This window comes from Erythrolamprus reginae, chromosome 5 (assembly GCF_031021105.1).
Source record: "Erythrolamprus reginae isolate rEryReg1 chromosome 5, rEryReg1.hap1, whole genome shotgun sequence".
Lineage (NCBI taxonomy): Eukaryota > Metazoa > Chordata > Lepidosauria > Squamata > Dipsadidae > Erythrolamprus > Erythrolamprus reginae.
The window spans coordinates 46,073,104-46,089,315 of NC_091954.1; the positions used below are offsets into that span (position 1 = coordinate 46,073,104).

A 16,212-nucleotide genomic window follows, 5' to 3' on the forward strand; every position below is an offset into this window, starting at 1 on the left:
TCTACATAAATGTTTAGTAGCAGTGTTGAAAACTGGAAATATTACTGTATCAGTGCACTAGCAAGAAAAGTTCAATAGCATCAGTGACAGACACATGGGACAAAACTGGGACAAATCTGTATGGTGTATGACCCTCAAAAAGGCCTCAGCCTTGGGGATTATATTTAGAACTTTTCAATGCCTAATTTATTGTCTATGACTTTGAAATGATAAGTGCGTGAACAAAAGTACTGTATGTGATTAGGAGATTTCTGATTTACTTTTGAGGAAAATATTCATCACTAAATCTTGAGTCACACTATTTCAGTCTTCCTTTATGAACAGCCCTCGATTTGAACAGCAATAGAGTGCAACAATTAATAATTTAAGATTTCTTAACCAATCCTCTGAATTATATATGTCTTCTTGGATCAGTAAACGCTGTATGCAGCACCACCATTGCAATCTATGATCATTTAAATTTCTGTATCCAGGGGAAAATTACATGACTGAAATCTGCATTGTATTTTGAGAAAACTATTTCATTTCCTATCCTGAGGTAGCAGCAAAGAAATACTGTATCTTCTGGTTTTTCAACTTTTTACGCTGTTAGCATAATGACTGAAGATTTGCTCCTATGTCCTTGTTTTGTCTATTGGTGTTATCTTCTTGCCCTATCAGCACTCAATTAGTCTTGGAATTTAATATGATTGGAAGAGAACTAGAATTTCAAGAAATAACTGATTTAAACTATAAGTTTGTTTGCCCCATCTGAGCCTGCCTGGGAGGAAGCTCTCTATTGCTACCACCTAAAACAGCATCTTGTTTGTTTTACAAGCTGGAAAGAAAGAGTCCTCCCCTTTCTCTTGCTGGGAAGACAATGTTGGTGTCACAAGAACTTGGCTTTATACGTTCTCCCTCCATTGGAGGAAACTAGTTCAGTATTCTGCAGACCCTATTGGAAAGGACATGTTTCAAAGAGCCCTCCTCCTTCTCCTGCTGGGAAGACAACACCAGAGTCACAAGAACATGGCTTTATAACTTGTTTTAGAACTGGGACGAAACTGTCTGCTGGCACCATCTAAACCTGGCTTCCTTACAAGCCGGGATCCAGCATGAAGCAATGGATGAGTGGAGAGGTTTTCTCCCTTGCGTTATCAGTGGCATCTCCACGACCCCTCCCTCCATGAGTAACTTCGGAGTAGCCCAGGGGCAGTTTGGGGATTTTGGTGGATTCCAAGAAACCCATAAGGAAGCTTGTAGAAGAATTAAAGAAGAAGAAACACAGAGCGAACTATTTGCCTATTGTGGAGTCTGTTTTTTCCCCCCGTCTGGGCTTGCCTGGGAGAAAGCTCTCTGTCGCTGCTGCCTATACCGGCGTCTTTGCTTTTTCGCAGGCTGGGGAAGGGAGCCCTCCCTCCTCTCTTGCTGAGAAGACAACACTGGAGTCACAAGTACTTGGCTTTATAGATTTTCCCTCCATTGGAAGAAACTAGTTCAGTATTCTGCAGACCCTGTTGGAAAGCATATGTTTCACTTATAGGTCCTAACGATAGTCCATATCAGGGTGTTGTTGTCTTTCTGATAATTCACTTCCTTATAGACTACCCTCTCAAGCCCCCTAGATTTGCAATTATAATATGAATTTTATCATCTTGTCTTAATTATCCTTCTTTATTTTTTTGGGGGGGGGGGTATACCTGTGAATGTGGAAAGAGTCAGGGTGGATTGGGAGTGACTGAGTTTTGGGGATAATAAGTGAACCCTCTTTCACACTTTAGAGTCATCGGCAAATAGGCAAAACGTCCCTACTAAACCTTCCCCTGTGTCACTCACAAACCTGGGGAGAGCAAAAACTCCCTTCCCCATTCCCCTGGAGGCCTTCCGGAAGCTGAAAATGCCCTCCCAGAGCCTCCATGTGAGACAAAAATCAGCTGCATACTGCAGCTAGGCCAGCAGATATGGCTCCAGGTGCCACCCCTGCCATATGTTCACCATTACTGACCTAGAAGTATCGAACTAGACATAAACTTAGGTCAAACACTGGGAAAAGCAACTCCTGTCTTTGAGATGATTATAATCCAATTTGATGAACACAAAAATGGAGAATCAGCAATTTTACATAATTTATTATTCTAAACATGAATATCACCTAAATCTTTTCAGCTGTATTCTCTTTGAAAAAATAACTAGCATTATGAACAAAGACAGGCTTACAGTAGCTCACATTTATGTAAGAACTACTCATAAGTATATACTTGCCGCATCATAATGCTAAGGTTTTAACACTAAGCTTATTTTTCTGGGAGAAATTCTTGTAGAATTGGGAATTAAGATCTTTGAAAGATCTAGATAAAGGTATCAATTTTGAGAATGCTTCTCTTTTCTTATTCATTTTAATTTTCACAAGACTATTCTAAGCCAATCAAATGTGCACGGGTGGCAAAAAGGTCTATCCTTGGCTATTAAGAATTAAGAGTTACTTTTTATAACCATTTTTATTATCATGTAGTACTGGAGTACCTTCATATCAATCTCAAATCCTGATGATTTAAGGAGTGAACTACATATAGTAGTTTTAGTGTCAACAGTACAGGAATGGTTTGCTGTTGCTTTCTTCTGAGATAGTTTTTTAGTTTGCCAGTTTAGTCTAAAGCTCTTGCATCTCCTGGATGTCTCCCATCCATTACTAACCAGATCTAGCCTGCTTATTTTCTAAGCTCAGAGAAGATCAGTCAAGTGTTGCCGCCTGTTGATTCAGCGTCAAATCCATATTCTTATCAGTTTCAGAAGGAATAAAAAGCATAATAATTAATTTGACATGAATCCATGGAAGGTCAGAAGATACATGGTAAAGTATATTTGCAATGAAAAACTGTTATTGCATAATTGCTTGTATAAAAGTGAATCATCACTGATTTTGCCAGAATGAATTCCATTCAGAAATGCATTGAATCATAAAAGGTAAGTGCTCCTCTAAATTTCTTGATACTGTCAGCATTCATTCATTCATTAAATACTTATGGTCTGTTCAACTGCACTGCTTACTCAGTTATTGTTCATTTTTCAAATACACATATTTAATAAGGGTACTTGGTGATAAATGACTACTGAAAGCTAATATTTCAAATAGAATTTACTAGATTTTAGGCAACAGAAGACAAGCCTATGCAAAATCTATCAAATCAAATCTTAAATATATATTGGTTTATAAAGCTATAAATCACAAAGGAAAATAAATTACATGGCACAATATTAAAATATGAAATAATGATTACAAATAACTAATTAGCTTCTCAGCAATGCACAAGTAAAAAAGTAAAAAAGGAGGAAGATGTAAAATGTTTACAATCCTACTTGGTTTATCATTTCATCAAGTTAATTTTACTGGAATGCAATGGCATCCATGGATGACCTTATTGTTCTTTTTTTATGATTGGTTGAAATGAATTTGATAGAAATTCTGTGCCACAAAGAGTTCAAATCTCAAATGCTCTTCCCATATGCCATGCTCAGGTTAACAGTTGAAGTGTTCAATTACAATATTTCTGAAACGGTATTGATGGCAGTTAACTGATTTTTTGATAACACAAAAAACCCTAAATAACTGTGATGTGCGTGCACATGTGCGTGTACAGGTTCAAAAATTAGACCTCTGCTGACTTTTCCAAATCAGTGAAATCCTTGAGATTAAGTATTAGCTACTTGATAATTCTGTCTAACCTGAGAACTGGTTGCGCCCCACCCGCCCATTAGTCCTTAGACATGGCAAATCTCTTCTGCTATTAAAAATAACCCCAAATAAATTAAGTTTAGAGAGCAGACTCATGTATACAATTCATGGTTTGCTTCAAAATTTATCATTGGCTAGTCTCACTGTACTGAGACATAAACAATGGTTTGCAAGCCACAATATCTGTGTTAGCACAATACAATAACTTGTAAATATAAAACAGAGATTATAGTTTAGCACAGTTTGTGAACCTAATTTTATGTTTGCTGCTTTCTTATTCTTCTGAATGAAAGCAAGAGTTATAGAAGATCACAAATTGTGAACTTGCTTCGGTGGAATAAATTCAACCTCTACTAGAAAATACATACAGTACTTTACTTTTCCAGCGCATTATGCAATTGGTTTTATTTTTCAAATATATGACAATGATCATGTATTACCAATGATTTACATCTTGAGCGCAGCTAACAGCATTTGTAATTAAACTTTTTGAACTTTAAACCTAATCAACATACAAGACAGTCTTAAAAAGTGTTACTTTTATAGCATAAAATATCTATGAAATGAACTTTCAATTTCCAGACAGTGATAATTTATAAGTCATTAACTTCAAACTTTATCCAAAAGGAATTACATAAAGGATTATTTCATCTCAAAATCATTTAAACTTGCTGGCATATGGCTTTTCCCCCTTCTTTCCATCCAAAGAGAATCATTTAAATACAGCTCTAAATGAGCTCTTTTTCCTCCTGCTAACAGGGATTTAAAGTTACCAGTCTGCTGCTTAAAATAATAGAAAGATCACACGTTATTTCCTTCCAAAAAGCATGGAAAAAACTTCTAAGCAACAAGACAAAACTGTATAAACAAATATTACTAGACAAGGATTCAACATTAAAAAGTGCCAATATCTCCAAGGAAACAAAAATTAAAGCATCTAGACAATTTCAAGTACTGCTAAACCAGGCAAAGATAACAAATTAACACTAAGATGGCTATAATTTGGATAGAATCAGAAAACTATTATACAAAATTGAAAGAGAATGAAAACATTCTTTCTCCTTTGATAGTTTTAACTTAGGGCCAAACATTTTATTTGTTTATTTTCTTTCTTACTTAAGAATTAGTGCTTATATGCCCAAGGACTATTCCCTTTTCTGGTTTAGGAGTTTAAAACAACAACAGTAAAACAAAATAACCATCTGACAATTAAAATTTTGAATAGTTTTAGCACCCATGAAGACTCAAACATTAAAATACAAACAATAAAAGGGAAGGGACGGTTTCATTCCCCAAGATTTCTTTTAAAACTCAGTTTTAATTTTTCTAATTTCAGTAAAGTTTAGTTAATGGACTAATTATATGATAATATTTCCATATTAAGGATTATATGGTGTTATCTCTCTCTCTCTCTCTCTCTCTCTCTCTCTCTGTATCTATTTATCTATCGTTTATATTTATATGCCGCCCACTCCAACAAGATTCAGGGCGACTAACAATAATCGCAAGTACTAAAACAATAAGAAATATATATAACAGTAATAAAACAACAATAATATAAAATACATAAAAACCTTTTTAAAAAACAACCATACCTACATACACACAGTCATTCCTAATTCCCGGCCTGCCGGAAAAGTCAGATCTTAACGGCTTTCCAGAAGATCGGTAGAGTGGAGATAGTATGAATCTCTGGGGGCAGTTGATTTCAAAGTCTCATTTAATTGAGACTAATATAAATAACAGAAGAAACAAGAATCATGTCATGTCAGTAAAGTCAGTCTTGTATTCTTGTATTCTATGAGTGCAATAGAAGAATGGGTCCTAATTTAAAAAATCTGTTCTAAACAGGTAATATGTAATACTAAAAGATATACTACTGGAAGTGTTTTGAATGGTTGCTTCATATAAAGCTTCACTGAAGACATGTCCTGTTCAGAAAAGATTTGTTTAAAATTGAACATTCAGAGCCTCCACAGAGGAGCATATGTCATACTTTCCCTTATACCTAAATATTTTTGTTAAAGGGTGCTTACAATGCAAAAGGACATGCAAGAATTAGAATTTAATATACTTTTTAAATCAGAATTTATATAATTTTGTCATTGATTATGCTGTAATTTTTTATTTATCATGTAAAGGCTACGGTTTTTAATCATTTACATTGCAACTTCATCTAATTAGTCATTTTACACTGTTCACTAGCTGATTATTACATTAGTTATATTGTAATATTTATTATGCTTTTATTATTGTAAAATGTATGGATCATTTAATACTATCTTTTCACTCATTTTCTATGACTTGTTACCAGTTTGTCTATTTGAAATTTTATAGTTATTTTCTTTTTAATTCATCAGTCACTCTCTATAAACTAACCCTTCAATCTTAATTCAGTAGTCATTCTCCATCAGCTCACAGAAGGAACCCAGAATAAAAATAACTCTGAAGATAGATACAAGTGAAATGGATGAAAGAAATCCTAATGAAAAATATTTTTAATACAGATAAAAATAATGTAATTAAAAATATTTATTTATTTATTTACTTATTGGATTTGTATGCCGCCCCTCTCCGCAGACTTGGGGCGGCTAACAACAGTAAAATATATAAATTCAATGCAAATAATAATATATACTGTATCATGGCCTTTATTATTGTATCAATAGTTCCTAATTCAGGAATAATGCATTTATGCATTTTAAAGCAAAAAAGCATAAATGTAAAAGTGTTACTTATTTATTGGAATGAACAAAGAGAGCATCTGAAATGTGAAATTGCTTAGTATAAATCCCAATGAAATTAAACGGACAATTAGGATTTTTCCAAAATATTGTAAACAGATTGGGTCCTATAATAGGAAACTCTAGTGGATTATGCATTTTCCTATATTATAAAACTAATTTTGTATATTTATCAAAAATTACTTACTATGAGTTCTGAGTCACGTCCCATTGATATGACTGTTCTGTTTACTGTCCTCAATAGTTTTTCCATAATTATTTGCACATGTCGTTGTGTTGGTCCCTAAAAATAAAACACAAAAAGAAAGCCAAGGAGAATAAATAGCTTTATGTATATATCAAACAATTTTGAATCCTTGTTTCAGTTTCACTATGAATCAATGCTCAAATGTACTGATTGTCTAAAGCAACATTCAAATATGGGAATTCTATTAAAATTATTCAGTTCAATGGCCATCTCTAAATAATGTTAAGTAGAGTATTTCAAACAAGCAGCAAGTGAAGCTCTACTTGAAAAATTGAGGACTGGCCTCACTCTCTCATGCAGTTGTAGCTGCTAAAAGAGAATTCTGACTCTCACATTAGTGAAAACCATTATTAAAAAGGGACAGATGGCAGCAACTCTCAAGAGTGAAAGTGCACACCTGTACATATACCGATTCAAAAAGGTGACAGTAAAACTCCCAGTTATTAAACTTGGGGACTAACATATATGGAGGTCAAGGTTCCAAGATGCTCTTAAGTGACACACTTCTCTATGTAGATCAGGAGTGGGCAATTAATTTTTCCATGGGAAATTATGCATGAGAAATTGGGATGGTTTTAGAGGGCCAGACTAATATAATTAACTCAGTTCTACCCTCTTCCTTGTTTTCTTTCTCCCAAATTACCACCCCCCCCCCCCATACACACACACACACACACACACACACAAAGAGCGCAAACCTCCCCCCTGTTCCTTATTTATTTATTTTCCCCTCTTCTCTCCTTCCCCTCCTCCCTTCCCCTCCTCACTTGTGCTGCCCCTCCCCAGCAGCCCACACCCCCACTCCCAGCTGGCCCCGCCCCCACATTATCACATTAACACTCACTTATGGCACAATAACACCCAATTTGGCATGAAGCCGCCCACCCGCCTTCCTTCCCTCAGTGTCAGCCTGCCACCGCCTCCCCCAGCAGCCCTCCACCCTTGTATCCTATTCTCTGGGCTGTTGTTTCTCCCCCTCCCCCCGTCTCAGCTGCCCAGCCTGTTCCCGCTGCGGTTGGGCTGCTGCTGCTGCCGCCCTGAGCCTCAGCAACTGCCCTCTCTCCCAACCCGCTGCCTTTTGTCCGGCACCGCAGAGAGGAGAGAGCCGTGAGTAAGGAGGGATTGTTGCTTTCCTGCGACAAAACAGGACTAAAAAGGGCGACCCCGATTTGTCCCGCGATGGTGGGGCTCTAAGAGAGCCTTGTTGGTGGGTGCTTTTTTGTCCTGTTCATTTGAAGCGCTTGTTCCCCCTCCATCACTCCATGGCTTCCTCTTCCAGGAAACCAGTCATAGATAGCAGGTGGAGCGAATGCAGCCCACAGGCCGCCCCTTGCCCAGATCTGATGTAGATGAACTCCTAATTCTCTGCAATAGATCTACTGTTCAAACCCTATATTACATTTTCTGCTTGAGAATGCAAAGCAGGAAGAGAATTTAATCACTCTAATTAGTAAAAGGTGTATACCCAACTGGCCCACACAGTGCTTATTTCCAAATGGTACTACTACAATTTACTTTATATAGAGAAGGTTCTAAAGACATTTCAATAATTGAAATTGCAACAAAATAATTCCAACCAGGCACCCACAGTCACCTTGTAGGGGAGATGGGTGGCATAGAAATTTAATAAATAAATAGTAAAATAAACCGGTTGTTGTTGAGAGCTTGGAAATTAACAAATGTAACCAATTTTCAATAATAGAATAGAATAAAATTAAATAGAATAATAATAGTGAACCTAAAACTTAAATGGAGTTATTAGATTAATATTGCTATTCCTTATTAAATGCTTATTTAGAAAAACTGGCAACAAAACACACACACACATAGAATTCCCCTTTTTACTGATGCTTTTTAAAACTTGCAATTGAATTTTGTTAATATTGTCTTATGGTGACTGTTGCAGTATTTTGCACATTATTTATGAAGATGTTTTTCAAATGATTATTTTACCGTTTGCTAATAAATTATTTTTTAAATGAAAATTACAAACAGAAAAGCTTCAATATTGTGCATGTATTTGTTTTTGTATTTAAGAAATAATGAATTGGTTTCCTCATCTTGATCACCAGTGCTTTTCTTTTTTTTGCTCCCTGATTCTCATAATTAAATTTGCCACCAATAAATATTAACTTCCATTTCCTGGTCTTATGTCACCATTCAAAAATGAGTTCTCTCAGTTCAGCCTATTCATCTTTTACCTAGTCTGCCTTCTCAGCAGGTCTGCTGGCACCTTCCTAAGCAAAAAGTCTTCAACTTTGTTAATCTCAGCAGGTAAAGAAACCAGAAGATAATTGCTTATGCCCCAAGGTGCACAGCGACTAACTTTTTTTTTTGTAAATATTAAGCACTGCACCACTGGATTGTGAAATCAAAATCACATTTCACAAAGAGCACAGGAGGTTTAAAACATAGGCCATTGTTATATATCTTGCATGCTAAAAAGCAGGTTTCAGGAGAGATTGCTTGTTTAATCTTTAATGAATACCAAGGCCTTTCCGTGTATAAAAGAAACTTGGTCCAAATAAGCAAAAGAGCCTTATTGTGCTGATGAGATTTAGGAACAATGGAAATATAATGCAGCAATAAATTCAGTTACCGACAGCCATACAAAAGAATTGCCATGCCGGGGGTGTCGAATTCACACTTTTTTGTAGAATATAATAGTGCCTTAAAATGTATCTACATAATAAACCCCATGCTGAGAGGCTGGATAGATAGAATCCATATCTTATTTCCCAAATAGCTTTTCTCTCATAATATTTTTATACAATAGCACTACTGGTGAACACTACGTCAGTTGTTGTGATCCGCCAGTGGCCTGCGTAGCTGGAGGCAGAGTCGTGCAGCGAGGAGGCTAGAGAGGAACATGGGCCAGGCCTGGAGTCTTGAGAATGCTTGGTGCCAGAAACAGGGATCCAGTCCGGGCCATTTGGGAGGTCTGTTCCGATTCCAGAGCCTCCAGAGGATGACACAAGCAAGGCAGAGGAACAGAGGAAGCCTGTTCTCAATGTGCACATACGCAGAGCTGCCAGAAGCCACAAACAGTTACAGAGTAGAAGGACTACTCGTGAATAAGGCTTGGAGATAATTGGCCCCACCCATAGGCTATATACCGTATTTTTCAGTGTATAAGACGCACCTTTTTGATGCAAAAAAGTATGTCAAAAATGGTGCGTTTTATACACTGAATATTGCATGGGGTGGGGGGAGGCAGCAGCAGCAGCGGTGGCAGCCTTTCTCGGCTGGAGGCTGGTGGCTCGGCCCCGGGGATGGGTGGGGCACCAGGCGTTCAGAGGAGAGGGTGCCAGCTTTGGAATTCACGAGCTTTCAATTCGAGCATCTATCAAATTAATAAATTTAGTGCCAAATTTCATTTCAGTGAGTTGCAATTTCATGAATGTCCAGTTCACATTATCAAAAGCTTTCTTTGCATCCAAAAAAACCAAGGCCATTTGTTTTTCGGGATGGTATTCGTAAAACTCCAATGTATTGATAATTGTCCTAAGGTTATTTTTGATTTGTCTGCCTGGCAGAAATCCGTTCTGATTCTTGTGTATTATTTCATTAAAAATATTTTAAGTCTAAATGCATAAATAGAAATAAATATTTTATAATCTACATTTAACAGGGATATTGGCCTATAACTTTGTATTTTTTCTTTCTCTGTATTAACATAATTAAAGCCTCAGACCATGATCTTGGAATTTTGCCATCTATTTTATTAAAAATCTCTAACATGTTCAAGGTAAGTATGTTACCATCCAGTTTGTAAAATTCTGTGGGTATTGCATCTGGGCCAGTGGCTTTGTTATTTTTTTGATTTTTAAGTATTTGTTGTAATTCTGCCATGGTAAATGGTGTATTAAGCCTCTGTTGTTGTTCCTCTAATAAAGGTGGTAAATTTGTAGAATCTAAAAATTTAGAGATTTCTTCTTCTTTTATTTCTTCCTGTTGATATAAATTTTTATAAAATTCCACTGCTTCTTTTCATCTGTTCTATATCTTAGTACACCATTACTATCTTCTAGTTTATTTATCATTTTAGATTCTTTTTTCCCCTCAACTTATAGACTATCTAGTGCCCCAGTTTATTTGCATATTCAAAATACTCCTGTTTTGCCCTTTTAATTTTTTCAGCTATTTGTTCTTGTTCAATCAAGTTTATTTTATGTTCTATCAAATCCCCTTTCCCTTTGACTTTATTATCGTGTGGATCTCTTTGCAGGCCAGTTTCTGAGTTTTTTAATTAATTGGGGGGATTTGGGTGGCAATCAGCAGCAGCGGCGACAGCCTTTTTCGGCTGGAGGCTCGCTGCTGACTGCCACCGCTCCTGACCAACACCCAAGTCCCCCCACCCAATGCAACATTCGGTGTAGCCTGGGATTTTCAGATGAGAAAGGCTGTTTTTCAACTTCGCAGGGAGGGAAGCTCACAAATTCCGAAGCTGGCACCCTCTCCTATGAAACGCTGAAAAGTGGCTTGGGCGAGCAAGCTGTGGCAAGGGCCGGGAGAGGCCGCTGCTGCTGACCGCCACCTTTTTCGGCTTTGCGGGGAGGGAAGTTCGTGAATTCTGAAGCTGGCTCCCTCTCCTCCGAAACACTGAAAAGCAGCTTGGGTGAGTGGATGCCGAAATGGGGGTGGATGCCAAAATGGGGGTGGTGCCTGCTAGAAATTCCCGCTGCTGGATAAGTGATATGGGGCGTTCGGCGGCAGCTGAGGGAAAGCGGAAGGGCGTCCCTCGATGCTCTGTGTATCCAGACACTGAAGAAAGCCTGCAGGGCAGCCTTGATTGGCACGAGGGGGCTCGGCTCCATCAGCCCCCACCCCAATCTTCTGCCTTCAGGAGTGCCTTTGGGAGGTCGCAGGTGAGGTAGGTGCGTGCAACGGCAGCTTCAGAGAAATGGGCGGGTTCAAACCGATTGCATTGGAGAGCAATAGAGGAGGGAGAGAAAGACAGAGAGGGAGGGAGGGAGAGGTCTTTGGGTAGATCTCCCCCTTTGCTGTCTCATCCCCCTTACCTCCGCAGAAACGCAAACTGGCCTTCCAAGTTTTAGCAAATCAAGAAAGAAATCCGGGTGGGTAGGTAGGGGGTAAGTGTGTGGAGTGAATTCTGGGAGTTGAAGTCCACTAGTCTTAAAACTTTCAAGTTTAAAGTCCCCTGATTCAGGGTTAGAAGTGCAAGGGTCTTCAAACCTGGCAAGATTAAGGCTTGTGGACTTCAGCTCCCACTCCTAAGGTAGCATGACTGGTGGAGGAATTCTGGGACTTGAAGTCCACAAGCTTGAAGTCCTTGAAGCTGTCAAGTTTGAAGTTTGTAAAAAGTGTATATGGTTTTAAAAAGTATACATGGTAGTAAAAAGTATTCTGTACACTGGTATTTTATTAAATAATATAATACAACACCATTTGGTTCAGAATACTTTTTTCCTTGTTTTCGTCCTCTAAAATCTAGCTGCGTCTTATACACTGGTGCGTCTTATCCACCAAAAAATACGGTAAGTGGAGCCCAAGGGAGGACTCATCACAGGAAGCAACTTCATTCAACTCATGTCGTTCTAGCTTGGATTCTTGTGTTTTCTGTTTCGCCTTGCCAAGTTTCTTGCTAATTAGTCTTTGGCAGCTTGTCAAGGAAGATCAAGGTTCGTTTGCTTATCTCCCTTTCCCCCAAAAGACTGTTGTCAGACTTGTTATCATTGTTTGGGACTTATTATATCTGGGAATGAAAATAATTACCAGACAGTAAAATAAAAGAGGTTTTTGGGATGGCAGCCCATTCACCTAAGCTACTCTGGGTGCCTCTGGGCTTACTAAACAACTTCCCTATGGTTTTTCTTGTTATTTCTTTTAGAAATTTAAGTATGTCAGGAATTGCAAAATGAAGGCAGCAACAAACAGCCCTTAAACTGAATAAAAAAACAAGTGGTCATCTATACAAATCTGGTCTATTGGTAAAAGTACCAGAGCTCAATCCTGTTGAACTATAAAACAGAGATTACACTTTTATCACAGCATCTTTACTGAATAGTACATCATAGACCATCCTGAAGTGTAATGTTTAACTGCAGCTTCTAAGAGAGTGTCTAAAATTCTCCATCAAGCTATTACAACTGCAAATAGAAGTAAAATGCTTGCATTCCAGGAGTTCTGGATCTTTTAGTGCCTAAACAAATTATATATCGGATGAAATAAGAATCAAATATAACATACCAAATGCATACCATAATGCCAGCTTTTCACCTTTTCATTTTACAAAAACAAATGCTTAATTTTTTAAACTTCAATTTTATTCATAACATTTTTAAATATCCATAATGTCAGAGTTAAATATATACAATGGTTACTAACCACATCTTTCCTATAGAGAACTTCAAGAATATTACTGAGCAATCGGCAACAGGCATCCAGGTCTTCTTGTCTTTCCAAATGATACTTCAGTTGATCCGTCATCATTGGCATCAGAATCTCCCTACAGTCTATATATCAGTGAAGTTTGGGGAGGTATTTTTGGGGGTGGGATAGATGGGAAAGGAAATAGAATCAAATGGTATTTATGAAATTGCTTTATTTATAACAAAACTTCAAAGTAAAGGTAATTATCTCAAATTATCTCTTTAAAAAACCCAGAAAATTACACGTTCAATGTTACACTTTTAAAAGTAGCAATTTGGTTTTATGAATATATCTGCTACAGAGTTTCTTATCTCCAAATATGTCCACGTAGCTTCTTATTTTCATCTAAAACAAATTCTCAACCTGGAGATCGGGACCCCTTTGGGGATCGAACGATCATTTCACAGGGGTCATCTAAGACAATGGGACAAATTTCCCATGGTGTTAGGAACTAAAGCTTCTATTCTGGCACTTTGGAAGATATATTTACAATCTGACCAATCAGGCATTTACAGTGGGGGTGTCCCTCTGACCTTCCTGCCAATCAGTTTAAAGCTCTGTTGGGAGTATTGGTACTAGACTTATGGTTGGGGATCACCACAACTTGAGGAATTGTAGTAGGCATTAGAAAGGTTGAGAACCACTGATCTAAAAGAACATGTAAAACTGTATTTAGCACTTTATGTACCTCATTACTCAACCCAGAAGATATAGATATTTTTGAGACTTGTTGAACAAATCACATCAAATATTATATCTAAGTATATTATTATTATTATTATTATTATTATTATTGTTGTTGTTGTTATTATTATTATTATTATTATTAATTTATGGCAACTTACTCTAGAAGACTGGACTACTGGACTAATAATTTGTTAATCTAATTACTATAGCTGCCAATTTCTCCCAAATAAGACATACAACATACAACAATAAATTAAACAGCCAAAATAAAATAGATAAGGATGTTCTATAAGCTAGACACCACAATAAAGAAAACATATTTACTGGAACCCACTAGACCAGTGGTTCCCAATCTTTTTTTGTCGATGCCGCACCTAAGCATCTCTAAAATCTTCATGACATGTAAGTCTTACTATTCAAAAAGTGAACTCCTACTAATGTGGAAGAAGCCTAAAAAGGCCATTAATATGGTTTAAACAAGGTTGTAATTGCTCCTATTAAAAATCAAATCCCCCCCCCCCCCCGTGGAGCGTGGGCCCCACGTTGGGAACCAGGGCACTAGACAGAGATCATTAGCAGACAGCACCCGCAACAAACATTCTTTGCTAGCTCTAATGGGGTGGGCTAATGTAACCAAGAAGAAATGCCCCACCCCAGATAATCTGGAGCCATGCTATTAAAGGGGGCACTGTTCTCAACACATATTAGCCCATTAGAATCAATATGGTAATGACACCCTATTGTCTACTATAACATTTGAACTAAGATATAATATTATTATTATTATTATTATTAAAATGCTAAAATAACATCTTGATATAGTAGCAGTAACAATGGAACTTAGACTTATATACCGCTTCACAGTGTTTTCTCTCTTAGCTCTCTCTAAGTGGTTTACAGAGTCAATATTGATCCCAACCATTTGGGTCCTCATTTTACCAACTACAGAAGGATGGAAGGCTGTGCCAACCTTGAGCTTGGTGAGATTTGAACTGCCAAACTGCAGGCAGCCGGAAAGCAGCAGAAGCAGCCTGCAATACTGCATTCTAACCACTTCATTGGATCATTTAAAATGGATATCCAGATAATGGAGTTTGCATATTCTAAAAGGATTTGTATTCTTCATAAAATGAACTAGATCAGGAGTACGCAAAGTTGGCTCTTCTATGACATATGGACTTCATCTCCCAGAATTCCTGAGCTAGCATGATTGGTTCAGGAATTCTGGGAGTTGAAGTCCATAAGTCATAGAAGAGCCAACTTGGCCTACTCCTGAACTAGATCATTTGGGAGTGATTTCCATAGTCATCATTATCACCTATGTGATCTATATTTTGAATTATTGGGCTTATATGTCTGAGAAATAATGGGCATAAAGAGTCTGCGGAGAGGGGCGGCATACAAATCTAAATAATAAATAAAAAAAATGTAGCCTTTTTGTACACTGGGAAACAGATTATTGAGTTATGTCTGGACACAAAACCTTTGAGAAAACATTTTGAGTCTTAAGTATTATAAACCTCATTACAAACAAGTTTACATTCAGAAAGCCAAGCTAAAACATTAGCAGATGGAGAACTGGCTTATTGAGATTCAATTTCAATCATTTCATAGAGGCCTTGCTGAGCCAAGCCACTACATTACTAGATATTCCTATAGATATCCCACATTTATTAACTGCAAGTTTTATTCCACTCTGTTGAGAACCTTGGAATGTGTCTTTTCTTGCTTACTCATATAAGCTTTTACATACTGTAAACATTATTTATTTTCATCAGTATATTATTTCCCATCAATTCTTTAATGCCAAACAAAAATTGCATTAAGCTCCAGAAAACTGACATCTGTCTTGAACAACATGATGCCGCAAATTTTTTCTTGGCATCTAAGCAAATTCCTAAACAGAGCCTTTGGCTATTGCCTCCTACGAAGTCCAATAACCTTCAGTGGTGTTGGCATCACATTAAACAAGCACATTTGTTTTGTTTGTCAACTTTGGAATACCAAACAACATTCATTAAAGCGAATGAATCTTGCTTGAAATTCTTGATGTTCCAGATCATTTGGATCTGAAATGTTCTTGAAATGTGTCACTATACATCGGTTGGTCTGAAAAGACCTATTTTTTTGTTTCCCTTTATTTTGTTATATGCTTCAACCAAGAAAACATTTGGAATATTTCCCAAAAAGCTTTATCTCTACAAAGAGGAACTGATTCAAAACAAGTTTGTGTGCCTATATCCTGGTGCTAACTGTATGCTAGACATTTCTTCTAGCTCCAAGGTTTGTTGCCTTAACAGTAGGGCTTAAAAGCAAAGAATCTGCCAGAAGAGCAGTTCAATAAATGTTCTTGTACTTCTTCCATCAGTTTAATGATATTATCTATGTCTGCCATTTCCATTACTCATACAAAGGTTGCTCTAATAAGG

At 37.2% G+C, this 16,212-nt stretch overlaps 1 protein-coding gene across 4 annotated transcripts in view; it reads right to left on the reverse strand.

Annotated features, from left to right (window-relative positions):
- The window catches only part of DOCK1 (dedicator of cytokinesis 1), a 466,948-nt gene that overhangs the window by 315,499 nt on the left and 135,237 nt on the right, over window positions 1-16,212 (reverse strand). For all 4 annotated transcript variants that reach the window (XM_070752482.1, XM_070752481.1, XM_070752480.1 and 1 more), the window contains exons 26-27: window positions 13,052-13,179; window positions 6,644-6,739 (exon numbers count right to left, since the gene is read on the reverse strand). In XM_070752482.1, the coding sequence (XP_070608583.1) occupies window positions 6,644-6,739; window positions 13,052-13,179 (224 nt within the window). The remainder of the gene's footprint in view (window positions 1-6,643; window positions 6,740-13,051; window positions 13,180-16,212) is intronic.